The sequence below is a fragment of the Pristiophorus japonicus genome, chromosome 18 (genome assembly GCF_044704955.1).
Source record: "Pristiophorus japonicus isolate sPriJap1 chromosome 18, sPriJap1.hap1, whole genome shotgun sequence".
Lineage (NCBI taxonomy): Eukaryota > Metazoa > Chordata > Chondrichthyes > Pristiophoridae > Pristiophorus > Pristiophorus japonicus.
The window spans coordinates 103,588,904-103,606,045 of NC_091994.1; the positions used below are offsets into that span (position 1 = coordinate 103,588,904).

Genomic DNA, 17,142 nt, shown 5'->3' on the forward strand with positions numbered 1-17,142 from the left:
CAGCGGATTTTGCCCAGCCAGCTCCTTCCAAGCAGTGTGGGGCCATCGCCCGGGACAATCCAGAGTGGCAATTCATGCACCGTGCCTTCGTAGGTGACCTTGATCATGGCGCTGTCCAGGACAGTGATAAGCTCTTTGGTGTACGTTCTCAGTTTCGTGTGGATAGGGCTCAGGGCTGGTCTGAGTGCTTTGTTGCACCACAGACTCTCAAACATCTTTTTACTCATGATGGATTGGCTAGCGTCAGTGTCCAGTTCCATGGCTACGAGTAAGCCATTTAATTTTACATTTAGCATTATAGGTGGACATTTCGTCGAAAATGTATGCACACCGTGTACTTCAGCATCTGCCTCCTCTCTCTGAGGCTTGAAATTGCTTTGATCCACCTTGGACTGATCTTCCTCTGCCACGTGGTGGTTAGCAGGTTTTGGAGGTGCCCCATTGTTCCACAGCTCTTGCAAACATACCCTTTGAAGCAGCATGAATAGGCTGAATGGAAGCCTCCACAATGCCAACAAGGTGTGAATGGCCTTGCATTCATCCTTTGTTGTGGACGCTGAGTCATCCGGGTCGCCTGAGGCCTGCTGGCAGTTGCAGACTTGTGGCTTCTGCCCTGTACATTTCTGTTCGCAAACACAGTTCCAGTTAATTTATGAACATTGCTAGCACTTGTGTGCTGAGAGATTTGTTTGGTGTTATCACTGGTGGACATAAACGCCTGTGCTATCGCAACGGCCTTACTGAGGGTTGGTGTCTCTACAGTCAAAAGTTTTCGTAGGATGGTCTCGTGGCCAATGCCCAGTACAAAAAAGTCTCTGAGCATTTGCTCCAGGTAGCCATCAAACTCACATTGTCCTGCAAGTCGCCTTAGCTCGGCGACGTAGCTCGCCACTTCCTGACCTTCAGATTGCTGGCACGTGTAGAACCGATACCTCGCCATCAGCACGCTCTCCCTCGGGTTAAGATGCTCCCGAACCAGTGTACACAGCTCCTCATACGACTTATCTGTGGGTTTCACCGGAGCCAGAAGATTCTTCATGAGGCTGTAGGTCGGTGCGGTGAGGTAGTCATTGTCTGGCGCGTGTGTGGCACAAATGTCACTTGCCACTTATCAGCCCAAGTCTGAATGCTATCCAGATCTTGCTTGCTTTATTATCTGTGGAGTTGTGAATGGAACTGAACACTGTGCATTGAACAGTGAACTGAGTGGCTTGCTAGGCCATTTCAGAGGGCGGTTAAGAGGCAACCACATTACTGTGGGTCTGGAGTCACATATAAGCCAGACCAGGTAAGGACATTTGTGAACCAGATGGAATTTTACAACAATTCAGCAGTTTCATGGTCATCATTACTGATACTAACTTTTAAATTCCAGATTGATTTAATTATCTGAATTTAAATTCCCCAGTAGCTGAAGTGGGATTTGAACTGCCGGCCTCTAAATTACTAGTCCAGTAACATAACCACCATGCTGCCGTATCCCTATGTTAGCAGTCTCTTATGTGAACCCTTATCGAATGTCTTCTCGAAGTCCATATAAATAGCATGCATAGACAATCCTTTATCTACCACCATAGTTACCTCCTCAAAAAATTCAACTAGGTTCTTAAGAAATGACTTACCCTTTACCAGCCCATGCTGGTTCTCTCTGATCAGGTCATATTTGTTCAAGACAGCTCAGCAGTACGTTAATTGGGAGTGCGGTCTCCTGGATACTGTAACAGGCCCGCATGGGCTCAATGGGCCGAATGGCCTTCTTCCGTGCTGTAACCATTCCATGATTCTAAGCTGAAGAGGAGTTTGATGAGAGGAAGAAAGAAATTGAAATTATTGGCTATGGCTACTTGAAATATATAGTTTGATGTAACATCAGAAAGTATATATTATAGATGTAAATTTGGGGAAAAAAGCCAGAGATAAGACCAGGAAAATGTCTATCCATTATTAATTTAAGAAAAATGACTATCTTGAGGGTCAGTGTGAATGTTGCTTTTGAGTGAACTGATTTGTCTGTGGGAAGAATGTGATTAAAAAGTCCTTTCTCATCACTTGTGGTGTCCCCACTCTCCCCACACTGAGCTCCCAGTGTCCCCACTCTCCCCACACTGAGCTCCCGGTGTCCCCACACTGAGCTCCTGCTGTCCCCACACTGAGCTCCCGGTGTCACACTCTCCCCACACTGAGCTCCCGGTGTCCCCACACTGAGCTCCCGGTGTCCCCACACTGAGCTCCTGCTGTCCCCACACTGAGCTCCCGGTGTCACACTCTCCCCACACTGAGCTCCCGGTGTCCCCACATTGAGCTCCCGGTGTCTCCACACTGAGCTCCCGGTGTCCCCACACTGAGCTCCCGGTGTCCCACTCTCCCCACACTGAGCTCCTGCTGTCCCCACACTGAGCTCCCGGTGTCCCCACACTGACCTCCCGGTGTCCCCACACTGAGCTCCCGGTGTCCCCACACTGAGCTCCCGGTGTCCCCACACTGAGCTCCCGGTGTCCCCACACTGAGCTCCCACTCTCCCCACACTGAGCTCCCGGTGTCTCCACACTGAGCTCCCGGTGTCCCCACACTGAGCTCCCACTCTCCCCACACTGAGCTCCCGGTGTCCCCACACTGAGCTCCCGGTGTCCCCACACTGAGCTCCCGGTGTCCCCACACTGAGCTCCCACTCTCCCCACACTGAGCTCCCGGTGTCTCCACACTGAGCTCCCGGTGTCCCCACACTGAGCTCCCACTCTCCCCACACTGAGCTCCCGGTGTCCCCACACTGAGCTCCCACTCTCCCCACACTGAGCTCCCGGTGTCCCCACACTGAGCTCCCACTCTCCCCACACTGAGCTCCCGGTGTCCCCACACTGAGCTCCCGGTGTCCCCACACTGAGTTCCCGGTGTCCCCACACTGAGCTCCCACTCTCCCCACACTGAGCTCCCACTCTCCCCACACTGAGCTCCCGGTGTCCCCACACTGAGCTCCCACTCTCCCCACACTGAGCTCCCGGTGTCCCCACACTGAGCTCCCGGTGTCCCCACACTGAGCTCCCGGTGTCCCCACACTGAGCTCCCGGTGTCCCCACACTGAGCTCCTGGTGTCCCCACACTGAGCTGCCGGTGTCCCCACACTGAGCTCCTGGTGTCCCCACACTGAGCTCCCGGTGTCCCCACACTGAGCTCCTGGTGTCCCCACACTGAGCTCCTGGTGTCCCCACACTGAGCTGCCGGTGTCCCCACACTGAGCTCCTGGTGTCCCCATTCTCCCCACACTGAGCTCCTGGTGTCCCCACACTGAGCTCCTGGTGTCCCCACACTGACCTCCTGGTGTCCCCACACTGACCTCCCGGTGTCCCCACACTGAGCTCCTGGTGTCCCCACACTGAGCTCCCGGTGTCCCCACACTGAGCTCCTGGTGTCCCCACTCTCCCCACACTGAGCTCCTGGTGTCCCCACTCTCCCCACACTGAGCTCCTGGTGTCCCCAGTCTCCTGCGATCTCAGCATATATCTCAGCCTTGTCACCGCTCAGTTTCTGGGCTACGAGCTTACATCTCTCCTATCTCCTGGGCCGAAGCCTATTTTATTTCTCACAGAAGGATGGGGAGCCAAGGGGGAAAAGAGTCACAAAGGAAGATAAAGGGATGACGAGAGAAAGCATGCGTCAGAGAAAGGTGGAGACAGTGTGAATGGAAGACAAATAAAAAGAGAAAGAAAAAGAATTAGAGCGGGGAAAACAAGCAGATAATTTATCGGAATAAGAGACATTCTTTTTTTTACTATTACCTGTAAGAAAACGCCATTGGAAATCAATTAGTTATCCTGTGAAATTATATTATACTTTCAGAAATAAAGCCATATCTGATGAAAGCTAATGTCGTGTAATAATTTGGATGTTTATCGTGGCGGAAATGCATAGAAACATAGAAACATAGAAAATAGGTGCAGGAGCAGGCCATTCAGCCCTTCTAGCCTGCACCGCCATTCAATGAGTTCATGGCTGAACATGAAACTTCAGTACCCCCTCCCTGCTTTCTCGCCATACCCCTTGATCCCCCGAGTAGTAAGGACTTCATCTAACTCCCTTTTGAATATATTTAGTGAATTGACCTCAACTACTATAGAAACATAGAAAATAGGTGCAGGAGCATCATCTGCATTGATGTAAAATAGGAAAAAAATACTTTTCTATTGACATGAGAATGAAGAGATGACAACATAAATGGGACAGATTTTAATTTGCCAAGATGAATCAACAGACAGGGTGCTAGCAAAGCTTTCTCTTTCTTCACCCACAGCGGCAATCCAAACACTGCACTTTTACTTAGTACAGGTGAACAATTTATGCCTCTTACAGTCAAGCATGGAATCGACCAGTGTGGGTCTCATTGGAGCTAACTTCGCTCCTGAGGCACAGGGAGCTGACTAGCGATCACCTTGCTGGGATGTCTCGTTCCAGATGGTTTTGACAAGCTGCACTTGATATCGAGCGAGTGGGAGGAAGTCCATGCTCTACTTGGAGAGCAGACTACAGTCCAAACTCTTACTCTTTTGAGGAATAATACCAAACTTTCTGCTGAATGCAGGTACGATGGGCGCAGTCACCATTAGCGCATTGGAGACACTGGTTTGCAGTTGGTTCCATTCTTTCGAACAGGCGGGTTGACTTCTTGAGAGTGGGTTGGTTTTAACTTTGTCTCCCGTGCAGCACAGGCTCTGTAGCTGGGCAACGACTGGCAGCTGTCCATGGGATAGCAATGAAACGGCTTTCTGAACCGGTTTCCTCTCAACGGCAGCCTGATCCGAGAGCGACATAGTCGCTGACTGTTTCCTCACGGGCTTTTTCGGCAAACGTTTCGCAACACGCGGATTCAGCTGGGAAGGCTGCTTAACAATTGTTAGCGAGACCCTTTCCGCTCTTATTGCTCTCGCAACCAGGTCCTTGCGGCAGCCGCTGTATATCAGGACAAAATCTTTTTGTGACTGAATCGGTAAGATTAATGCTCCTTTACTACTTTTTTTGAATATCTCAATGACCAGATCTGAGGAGAGAGAGAGAGAGAGAAGTCTGTTGAATGCACGCCCATTGGATCACTTATGAAATGCTCGTTTCAGCGCTTGAAAACTGCCAATGGCTTCCGCAAATCTCCCTCTGTAGCAACGAGAGTGAAACAACCATCTTACCCAAAGTTTCGGACACCAATTGAGGGATAACTGTTCTCAAAACCGAACAGTGTCTCTGTAAAGATGGATTGGCGTTCATCTCCAGTAGCCACACCTGCAAACAGATCCAACACAGAAATGTTAATCCATGTGCTTTTGCTCCATCTCAAATTCAGGACAGAGAAATATTTTGGATGGCACTAGGTCCCGTGGCTCCATTAGATGCTATTATTTCATCTCTGGAACCTGGGCTGAAATCCAGAGTTGGGATAAAAGTTTGCCCTGAAATCTAGCCATAGTGATAGAGTGTGGAATTAATTTGGGAAAGCCCAATCTAGTTCCCTGTAGGTGTGGGCCTTCAGCACAAATTGACCTGAGTTCGATACTAAATTAGGAACATTTAGCAACCAGATAGCTGGTCTTGGGCAAGGAGAAATTGTCACACTGGTGCAGAAGTGAGGGCTCGTGGAGCAGAGTGCGAGGGCTTTTATCCGTGTCTAACTATATGACGCCTGGACCGGGCCTGCTTGCTGTTTATGCAGGGGACAAGTAGCAGAATGCATAGCAAGCTGGCTACACAACAGAAGACAGAAAGTAGGTAGTTACTTGGTTTGGCAAATGGTGGGAAATGGTGTTCCACGAGGTTCGGCGCTGGGGCCACTGATGTTCACCATTTACATAAATCATTTGGACTCAGGAATCGGAAGTACAATTTCAAAAATTGGTCCTGGGAATAAAGGGACAGGTCATGTAGTGACCTTGTCTGCAGTATCTGCCTCGTGTGACTTTATAGTACAGTGCAGAGACACTACAGGTAAGGCCAAATTGAAGGGTGTAGTTAATACAGAGGAAGACTGCGACAAAATACACAAAGGTATTAATGAACTTGCAGAATGGGCGTGTAATTGGCAAATGAACTTCAATACAGATAAGTGTGAGGGAATACATTTTGGTAGGAAGAATAAGGAGGCCGCATACACCTTGGAAAATAATAGGTCAGCAACCAGCTGGGCCGGGCTCGGCGCAGAATTCCTCCCCCCCGCCGCTGAATTGGGCTTACCGTCCCTCAAAGGAAGCAGAGGGCAATCTCATTCGCTCCACATCCTTTGGGGGTGGTTCCGGGGCGCTACTGGGGCGGGAAGCGGCGCGCTGAGGCGCTTCAATGCCCCTCCCCTTCACGTAAAGGGGAGGGCCGGTGCACTCCACTCTGCAAGGCCTCTGATGGCCTCCACTGGTCCGCCAGGGCAGTGTGTGATCGGGCCAGCCGCCTGGCACCCTAGATGGAGTGCCGGGCTGCACGATGGCGGCCTGGATCATGCCAGTGCCACCATCGTAGAGCCAACCCGAGAGTCGGCAGTCCAAAAAAAGATAGCGGCCCAGGACACTGGCACCCTCCCCTTTAACCAGCGTCCCGCGAGCAGATGTTGGCCAGCCTCGCGGCCCGCCGGAGGCAATTTCCCCTGTGGGGCAGTGAAGGGTCGCTGCGCACGGCTGCGTCTCCACAATCTCCCGGGCAATTTCCCAGGAGGCGGTCACACCCCCCCCCCCCGTCTCCCCCGGGCAAAAAGTCTCCGCCGCCTGTTAGTGCTCCCGAGGCGCTAATGGGGCTTTAAATTGGGACAATTTCATCCCCTAAGTGTCTAAATTGGGTAGAGGAACAGAGGGATCTGGGATACGGATACACAGATCACTAAAGGTAGCGACACAGGTTAATAAGGCCATAAAAAAAGCAAGCAAAGTGCTGGGGTTCAATTCAATTTTCATTGGACAAGTAGAGGTGGCACTGGGAACCCCAGTGTCATCAGAGAGAAATCAGTACCACGAGTGCTTCCTTTGGGATAGCATCACTATAAATAATCTAATCACGGTCCAGTCAAACTAATAGAAGTTTAAAGTAAACAAAAGCAGTATTTTGTTGTGTTGACAGTTTATGGAATGAACGTTCTTACGGTGCCCACCGGGGTCGCAGAAGGCCTCAAATGTACCGACAGGAATCAGATGTTCCCTATCTAGGGCCTTTCAAATCCTCAGGTCATCCTAAAGAGCTTTACAATTAATGAAGTACTTTTGAAATGCAGTCGCTGTTGTAACGTAAACACAGCAAGGTTCCACAAACAGCAATTAAATAACTGACCAAATCCCCCTTCTCTTTAATACACCATTTATATTACATGGCTATAATATTCATGTCTGTTAGGGAAGTAACCAATAGATGGTTTTGATGGGTGTTCTTTGCCCCCAAATTAAATAGTCTTCCTACATTTTGACCCATGTGCACTGACACTTAACAAAAGTCCGTCGCAGAAGAGAATGAAAATTGCAATCACCTTGAAATTTTGATCAATAATAAAGTCACAGCCCATGAGGTCAAAGAAGCCCAGCTTGCAATCCAGTTTGGCCTTGGCAATATTGAAGCAGGTTGTCATAATCTCCTGCATTCTTTTCTGGAAGAAAACGTTAAAGTTCTCATTCGCATTTGTTAATCAATGTTCCAGTTCTGACGAAGGGTCACAGACCTGAATCGTTAACTCTGTTTCTCACTCCACTGAGTTGTTTCCCAGCGTGTGGTTGTTGCTATTACAGTTCCAACTGTTAATCTCACGCATTTGTTTGTGTGTTCGCAACTAGATTCCTTTTCCCATGAGTGGATTGAGTCAGTCATGAATTGAGAACTGCACTTTAATCCTTTGCCTTGTGCAGGTCAACCTGTCCAGGTTTAACAGTTAACTGCAGATTACGGTAAATTCCTTATCAGAGATTATGTAGGATGCCCACCATTCTCTCCCATTTCCCAATAAAATCCCTGGTTTGGATGAGTACAAAAGTTTAAAAAGAAAAAAAGTCAAAAAGTTTAACTAATTTACTGGAATTCTTTGAGGATATAACGAGCATGGTGGATAGAGCACTGATGGATGTGGTGTATTTAGATTTCCAGAAGGCATTCGATAAGGTGCCACACAAAAGGTTACTGCAGAAGATAAAGGTACGCGGAGTCAGAGGAAATGTATTAGCATGGATAGAGAATTGGCTGGCTAACACAAAGCAGAGAGTCGGGATAAATGGGTCCTTTTCGGGTTGGAAATCGGTGGTTAGGGATCGGTGCTGGGACCACAACTGTTTAGAATGTACATAGATGACCTGGAAGAGGGGACAGAGTGTAGTGTAATAAAATTTGCAGATGACACAAAGATTAGTGGGAAAGCGGGTTGTGTAGAGGACAGAGAGAGGCTGCAAAGAGATTTAGATAGGTTAAGCGAATGGGCTAAGGTTTGGCAGATGGAATACAATGTCGGAAAATGTGAGGTCATTCACCTTGGAAAAAAAAAGTAAAAGGGAATATTATTTGAATGGGGTGAAATTACAACATGCTGCGGTGCAGAGGGACCTGGGGTCCTTGTGCATGAATGCCAAAAAGATGGTTTGCAGGTGCAGCAGGTAATCAGGAAGGCGAATGGAATGTTGGCCTTCATTGCGAGAGGGATGGAGGACAAAAGCAAGGAGGTCCTGCTGCAACTGTACAGGGTATTGGTGAGGCCGCACCTGAAGTACTGCGTGCAGTTTTGGTCACCTTACTTAAGGAAGGATATACTAGCTTTGGAGGGGTACAGAGACGATTCACTAGGCTGATTCCGGAGATGAGGGGGTTACCTTATGATGATAGATTGAGTAGACTGGGTCTTTACTGTTGGAGTTCAGAAGGATGAGGGGTGATCTTATAGAAACATTTAAAATAATGAAAGGGATAGACAAGATAGAGGCAGAGAGGTTGTTTCCACTGGTTGGGGAGACTAGAACTAGGGGGCACAGCCTCAAAATGCGGGGGAGCCAATTTAAAACCGAGTTGAGAATGAATTTCTTCTCCCAGAGGGTTGTGAATCTGTGGAATTCTCTGCCCAAGGAAGCAGTTGAGGCTGGCTCATTGAATGTATTCAAGTCACAGATAGATAGATTTTTAACCAATAAGGGAATTAAGGGTTACGGGGAGCGGGCGGGTAAGTGGAGCTGAGTCCATGGCCAGATCAGCCATGATCTTGTTGAGTGGCGGAGCAGGCTCGAGGGGCTAGATGGCCTACTCCTGTTCCTAATTCTTATGTTCTTATGTTCTAAATGGTCAAAGTTTTGAATAAGTCAAAACTTTGGTATGAAGAATAGAAAAAAGGAATATTTTTAAAATGGTGATAAACTATTAAATGTTTGGAGAGATTTAGGTGTCCTCATGCACGAAATGCAGAAAGTTAGCATGCAGGTACAGCAAGCAATTAGGAAGACAAATGGCATGTTTGGCCTTTATTGCAAAGGCAGTTGCAGTACAAGAGTAATGAAGTCTTGCTACAATTGTACAGGGCCTTGGTGAGACCACACCTGGAGTCCTGTGCACAGTTTTGATCTTCTTATCGGACGAAGGATATACTTGCCTTAGAGGCGGTCCAAGAAAGCTCATTTGATTGATTCTTGGGATAAGAAGGTTGTCCTAGAAGGAGAGATTGAGTAGATTGGGCCTATACTCTCTAGCGTTTAGAAGAATGAGAGGTGATCTCATTGAAACATGTAAGATTCTAAGGGGGATTGACAGGGTAGATGCTGAGAGGTTGTTTCCCCTGGCTGGAGATAACTAAGGGGTACAGTCTCAGAATAAGGGGTCGGCCTTTTAGGACTGAGATGGGGGGCAATTTCTTCACTCAGAGGGTTGTGAATCTTTGGAATTCCCTACCTGAAAGGGCTGTGGTTGCTGAGCCATTGAGTATATTCAATGAGCAAGATAGATACATTTTTGGACTCTAGGGGAATCAAGGGGTATGGGGATAGGGCAGGAAAGTGAATTGAGATTGAAGAACAGCCATGATCTTATTGAATGGAAAAGCAGGCTCGAGGGGCCAGATGGCCTACTCCTGCTCCTAAACTTTCTGTTCTTATCATCACATGGAGTATAGGTATTGTCGAATGTTGATATATGAAGCTGATGTGAAGTTCTATAGGGTATGCCTGATCACCTCATAGTTAATTCCCAAGCTTGGCGGGGTTATTTGCAGGACTATGGGGAAAGGGCAGGGGAATTAGACTAATTGGACAACTCGTTCAAAGAGCCAGTAGGGGCACGACGGGCCGAATGGCCTCCTTCTGTGCTGAACAATTCTATGATTTGGGGACAGAGGGAGGGAGGGGCATTGAACAGAGAGGAAAGATTTCCCAAGAGGAAGGAAGCGACAAAGTCTGGGAATAGGTTGCCTGTTGGAAGATGTTCAATCGGCGCGAGCAGAACCTAACCTGGAAAAATAAACATTTATGAAACAGGGAGGATTTTGACTTCAAAGAAAGAATAAATAAAAATAATATAAGCAAAGGTAAAATAAAAATCCATTAATTGGCCATTGACCTATTTAATAAATTAGGACTCTGTAGCACTGCAGTAAAATGTTTGTGGCACTGTACAGTTTTGCTGTGGTTATTTGGTGGAACAGGCTCGAGGGGCTGAATGGCCTATATTCCTAAATTCAAATATGGGGGCCGAGAAATTCGTCTGCAGTCAAATGGAACTGAATATCAGGTGGGCGAGACGAATTTCTAGGTTGTGCAACTTTTAATTAAAGTCAGTTTGCAAAATACCCTACGAACATACGAACAATGACGGACAAGTAAAGACCCTCTGGTCCATCCAGCCCGTCCCACACAATTGCGATACCTTGTGCATCACAATATATATACTCTCCACCCCACCCGGAACCCTGTGATCACTTGGGAGAGGCAAAAAAATGTTTTTTAAACCCAGGCCAATTTGGGGGAAATAAAATCTGGGAGTTTCCTCTCCGACTCATCTAGGCGATCAGAGCTAGTCCGGGAGACCACCCTGGCCCCAAATTCCCTACCCTTCTGTAAGAGGTGATCCCCGCCCCAGCCAGAAACAGGTCCAGCTCGCGCTTGAAGGAATTCAGCGAATCTGTATCCAGGGGTTCACTATCCTCTGGGAAAAGAACCACCTTCAAACATCTAATCTAGATCTAGCTCTACACAACTTAAATTTGTGACCCCTTGTCCTGCCAAACCTATTTAATTGAAATAAACTCTCAGCTGGAACACCGTCTATTCCCTTCATTATCTTATAAACCTCAATCAAATCCCCCTAGGCCTGTGCTTCTCTTAGGTGTACAGTCCCAACTCTTTTAGCCTATCTTGATAACTAAGATGATTTAGACTTGGAATTAGTCTCGTGGCCCTCTTCTGCACCATCTCCAAAGTCACATTATCACCCACCATGTGAGGAGACCAAAACTGGACACAGCGTTCTGAGATTGGCCTGACTAAGGTCTTGTATTTTGTCACTGAATTTATAAGAAGCTTGTTTCTCTGAGTCAACACACGCGGTGGTCAAAATGTTACTATGGCATTGCATGCCATCTCTAATCAGTCAGCCTGAGTCCCTCACTCCTCTGATGGTAACATGACCGAATCCCGTTAATTCGAGCCTGGCGAAAACCGCAGCACAAACTTACCGCAAAAACGGTGAAGACCCAGTCCTTTGGGAGATGCTTTACTTTCATGTACCTCTCATTAATATAGTCATTCAAACGCTCCATGGACCAGATTGTGTCTTCTTTCATGTCATTGTACCGGGGGTTCTTTTTCTGAATGAACTGTGGATAAGAAAACACAAAGCTGTAATTAACGGAACAAAAGAACTCCATCCTAGCTGTGGCGGGGGTTACATCTCGCTTCTGAGATTACTACACATGCAAAAAGTCACTTTAAGTACAAGAGGTCCAGCAAGTTCACAGGCACTCTGGCAGATACGGGGCACAAACAGACTTAGCAGGCCCGGCAAATCCGGGAGGGACCCGAAAGTGCCGGGTCCACACTCAGAGTGTCGCAGCGTTAGTCAATTTGCACAGGGGCCTGAGGGCATGGAAAACTTCTGTCTGCCCCCAACATGGAACCTGGTATCAGGGGAGGTGGTGCCAAGTGGAAGGGATATTCCAACCTGGCCTACAACTCAACTGAGGGAGGCTGGAGTCTTTAAACCCTGGCCCAGAGGTTGGACTATTCCGTTTATAATGGGGGCTGAGCCACTTGCTTTCCTGGACCTCTGGGTGGGGCTTACTAGCAGCCCTCTGGCTCAGCGGAAAATAACAATGAAGTCAAGTTGTGCTACTCACAGGCATGTTTCATTACAAGCAATACTGTACGACACTCGGGATTTTCTGTTGATGAGTTGTATGGAAGGAGGAGGGAGAGCAGCAACATTTTCCCCATATTCAACTTACCTGGTTGGTTAGGTGACTTGTCAGATCATCGGAATATATGTCATACATGTTGCACGTTGATTTGGCGTAACCGTGATGAAAAAAGGCCATATAAGGGGAGGTGCAGGCGATCAGGAAGTAAGAACGGACATCAAACTTTCTACCATCCAGAAGCAAGGGCCTGACAACATATCTGTTTGGGTAAAACGCGCAGGCATTTCAGTATAATTCTACCGACGGGTATTTCATGCTCAGAGCTTCTAATCCGAGTTAAATTAAAGAACTCTTTCAAGAATCCTGATTTCTTTTGTGGGCATCAGGGGCAAGTGATGTCACTTCCTGCCTCCTCCTGCCTCACCATTGAGCTGAGAATCACATGTCGAACTGGAAAGACTCTGTTGGGGGGTGGGGTTCACATTAATGCTGTCATCGCTCTGCTTTGCCCTCATGTTGTGGTTACTCGCACTGATTGCCACCGCACTGCCAGGGTTAAGCCCCGGGCAGCAGGTGAGGTCGGCGGCACTGAGCCGGCCGTATTATTTGAACATAACAAATTGAAGGGGGGCGGGCAAAGACCAGCTTGTCCCACACTCATCGCCGGAGCACCATGGCCAGACACTTCGGGGTGGAAATTCGCTCTTCGGCAGGCCCTCGCAGCGACGGCAAGCACTTTGCGTCAGGCCGGACAGTTTCCAGCGCCTCACCGGGACATTTGGTGCCGGTATCGAGGGGGCATGGAGCAGTACCGCCCGGGAGAGGCGCGCCGGTGTGCAATGCCCCTGGTTGTGAAACCGGCTCGATTTTTGGCCGCCGCCCGATCCGTAGCTCCTGCTGCAACTGTACAGGGTATTGGTGAGGCCGCACCTGGAGTACTGCGTGCAGTTTTGGTCACCTTACTTAAAGAAGGATATACTCGCTTTGGAGGGGGTACAGAGATGATTCACTAGGCTGATTCCGGAGATGAGGGGGTTACCTTATGATGATAGATTGAGTAGACTGGGTCTTCACTCGTTGGAGTTCAGAAGGATGAGGGGTGATCTTATAGAAACATTTAAAATAATGAAAGGGATAGACAAGATAGAGGCAGAGAGGTTGTTTCCACTGGTCGGGGAGACTAGAACTAGGGGGCACAGCCTCAAAATACGGGGGGAGCCAATTTAAAACCGAGTTGAGAAGGAATTTCTTCTCCCAGAGGGTTGTGAATCTGTGGAATTCTCTGCCCAAGGAAGCAGTTGAGGCTAGCTCATTGAATGTATTCAAGTCACAGATAGATAGATTTTTAACCAATAAGGGAATTAAGGGTTACGGGGAGCGGGCGGGTAAGTGGAGCTGAGTCCACGGCCAGATCAGCCATGATCTTGTTGAATGGCGGAGCAGGCTCGAGGGGCTGGATGGCCTACTCCTGTTCCTAATTCTTATGTTCTTATTATGTTCTTACGGCTAAGGGGATCAAGGGCCATGGAGAGAAAGCAGGAAATGGGTACTGAGGGAATGATCAGCCATGATCTTGTTGAATGGCAGTGCAGGCTCGAAGGGCCGAATGGCCTACTCTTGCACCAATTTTCTATGTTTCTTTGTTTCTATGTTTCTATGTAGCGCCCCCTGGTGGGAACGCATGTGGAAGCGGGCGTTCCCAGCTGTAGCGGCCCAGTGAGGTAAGTAATGCTGACCTGAGGTAAGTCTGATTGTTTAAAACATTTTTTTTTCGCGATTTATGTTGTGGTGGCGTGAGCTATGAATTGGGAATTTCTGGTGGGATTTTTTCATTCCCCCCCACCCCCCGGCCTCTGTTATGGCTCCGAAGCTGGCTCTAGAGCTCGGGATTTTCCCTCGCTCAGCCGGCCTAGCGCCCTAAAAGACCCGTGCAACGCCTCCCTTAGCGCCCCGCTCCAAACTCCGGGCCCAGCTGATGAATTTTGCGGTGGCAGATGCCAACCATTTGCCGGCGCAAAATTTACCGCTCCGCCCGGGACCCAGCCCCAACTGAGGCACGGCCGAACTTCCGCCCCTTCCCCTTTCATTTCAAATTGAGCCTCGGGTCACTGGCCAGGAGGAAATCTGTATGCCTGCCCCAAAAAGAAAAGTGTAGGGGAAAAGGCAGAACATTTGAACTCTGTTTACACTGGTGTTGATCCTGCTGCAGGTTTGTGTGTAACAGGGCATGGCACTAACTAAATCCACATCACTAAAGCAGATTATCTGGGCATTATCACATTGCTGTTTGTGGGAGCTTGCTGTGCGCAAATTGGCTGCCGTGTTTCCTACATTACAACAGTGACTATGTTTCAAAAAGTACTTCATTGGCTGTGAAGCGCTTTGGGACGTCCTTAGGTCACGAAAGGTGCATGTCCTTTTAACGCAACAGGGGCTTTTACCCACAGGGAATAGTAGCATAGCGGTTATGTTCCTGAACTAGTAATCCAGACAGCCCGGATTAATGATCTGGCAGAAATGAGTTCAAATCCCACCACGGTAGCTGGGGAATTTAAATTTGGTTAATTAAATGAATCTGGAACCAAAAAAGCTAGTATCAGTCAAGGTGACCATGCAACTTCCGGATTGTCGTAAGACCCATCTGGTTCACGAATGTCCTTTAGGGAAGGAAATAAGAACATAAGAATTAGGAACAGGAGTAGGCCATCTAGCCCCTCGAGCCTGCTCCGCTACTCAACAAGATCATGGCTGATCTGGCTGTGGACTCAGCTCCACTTACCCGCCTGCTCCCCATAACCCTTAATTCCCTTATTGGTTAAAAATCTATCTATCTGTGATTTGAATACATTCAATGAGTTAACCTCAACTGCTTCCTTGGGCAGAGAATTCCACAGATTCACAACCCTCTGGGAGAAGAAATTACTTCTCAACTTGGTTTTAATTTGGCTCTGTAAAGCCCTGTCACCTCAGTACAGATTCATATGAGGCTCAAGGTCACTCTGGACCTGCATCTTTATTTCACAGCTCTGGAATGCTGCACTTGCCTGAGACCTGCCTTATATACCTGTCTCTTGCAAGTGCACCCCTGGTGGTAAGGTATGCTGGTGGTTATAGGTCATATCTTATTACAGTCATGTATAGCATGTTAGGATACAGTTATATATAATAATGTAAGATACATGACTTCACCCTCCCCCAAGGTCTTATTGTCTTTATAGGTTCAGTCTCTCAGGTGGTCTACGCTCTCGCATCGAGCGTCTGAGTTGTGATTCAGTTGTTTGCCTTGGTGTCTGTTTTTCTTTGGGTGTGGTTGCTGGTATCTCGCCTGGGTTGTCTGTTTCGATTGGTGTGATTGTTGTTGACTCGCTTGGGCTGTCTGTTGGGATTGCCCTTTCCTCAGGTTGTTCCCTCTGTTTGTCCACCAGGTGTGGTGCGAGTTCCACATTGTAGTCTGCCTCTGGTTCCGCAGTGTTGTTGGTAAATCTGCTTTTGACTTGGTCTACATGCCTCCGGCAGGTTTTGCCATTGTCCATTTGTACTACCAGTAGCCTGTTTCCTTCCTTGCCCATTACTGTCCCTGCAAGCCATTTGAGACCCCTGCCATAATTTAGTACAAACACGTTGTCCCCTATCTCATTCCATCTCCCCCTCGAATTTCTGTCATGGTACTCAGTCAGCTTACGGCGCTTTGCCTCAACGATTTCGTGCATGTCTGGGAGGATTAATGAGAGCCTTGTTTTTAAAGTCCTTTTCATCAACAGTTGCGCGGGGGGATCCCAGTCAATGAGTGCGGACGAGATCTGTATGCCAGCAGCAGTCGCGACAGGCGACCCTGCAGCGTGGGACCTTGGATTTTAAGCATGCCTCGTTTAATGATTTGCACTGCTCTCTCCGCCTGGCCGTTGGAGGCCGGCTTGAACGGTGCCGTCTTGACGTGATTTATGCCGTGGTCAATTATAAAGTCTTGGAATTCTGCGCTGGTGAAGCATGGACCATTGTCACTGACCAATATGTCAGAGATTCCATGCGTTGCAAACATGATTGCGAGGCTCTCCACAGTGGAGGAGGTTATGCTCGAGTTTAAAATGGTGCATTCGATCCACTTTGAAAATGCATCTACAACTACGAGGAACATTTTGCCCATGAATGGGCCCGCATAGTCTATGTGCACCCGCGACCACGGTTTTGTAGGCCAGGGCCAGGAGCTCAGTGGAGCCTCCCTGGGGGCATTGCTGAGTTGGGCACAAATGGTGCACCTTCGGACGCAGAGCTCCAGGTCCGGGACGATACCAGGCCACCAGACATGGGATCTGGCTATGGCTTCATGAGAATGATCCCCGGGTGCTCGCGGTGGAGCTACCGGACAAATGCCTCTCTGCCTAGCAGAGGCATGACTACTCGGCTGCCCCAAATCAGGCAGTCTGCTTGTACTGATAGCTCATGCATGCGCCTGTGAAAGGGTTTTAATTCCTCGGGGCAGGCATCGCGAGCCTCTGCCCAGTCAGCGGTTAGGACATATCTTTTTACTAAGGATAACGTGGGGTCGCTGGCCGTCCAGGCTCTGATTTGGCGAGCCGTCATGGGCGAACCTGTGGACTCAAAGGCATTTATTGCCATGACAATCTCTCAGTCCTGTTCGTCAGACCCTTCCGTGGTTGCCAGGGGTAGCCTGCTGAGCGCGTCGGCACAGTTGTCTGTGCTGGTCTGTGCCTTATGGTATAGTCGTAGGACGCCAGTATGAGTGCCCACCGTTGAATTCGCACCGAGGCGTTGGCGTTTATTGCCTTGCTCTCAGATAGGAGGGACGTGAGGGGCTTGTGGTT

At 48.6% G+C, this 17,142-nt stretch overlaps 1 protein-coding gene across 1 annotated transcript in view; it reads right to left on the bottom strand.

The window, feature by feature from the left end:
- Nucleotides 1–4,499: 4,499 nt before the first annotated feature.
- LOC139229079 (protein polyglycylase TTLL10-like) overlaps nt 4,500–17,142 on the bottom strand; it is a 46,807-nt gene continuing 34,164 nt past the window's right edge. The window contains exons 7-11 of the mRNA XM_070860736.1: nt 12,407–12,578; nt 11,639–11,779; nt 7,478–7,594; nt 5,172–5,265; nt 4,500–5,029 (exon numbers count right to left, since the gene is read on the bottom strand). Coding sequence (XP_070716837.1) covers nt 4,500–5,029; nt 5,172–5,265; nt 7,478–7,594; nt 11,639–11,779; nt 12,407–12,578 — 1,054 coding nt within the window. The remainder of the gene's footprint in view (nt 5,030–5,171; nt 5,266–7,477; nt 7,595–11,638; nt 11,780–12,406; nt 12,579–17,142) is intronic.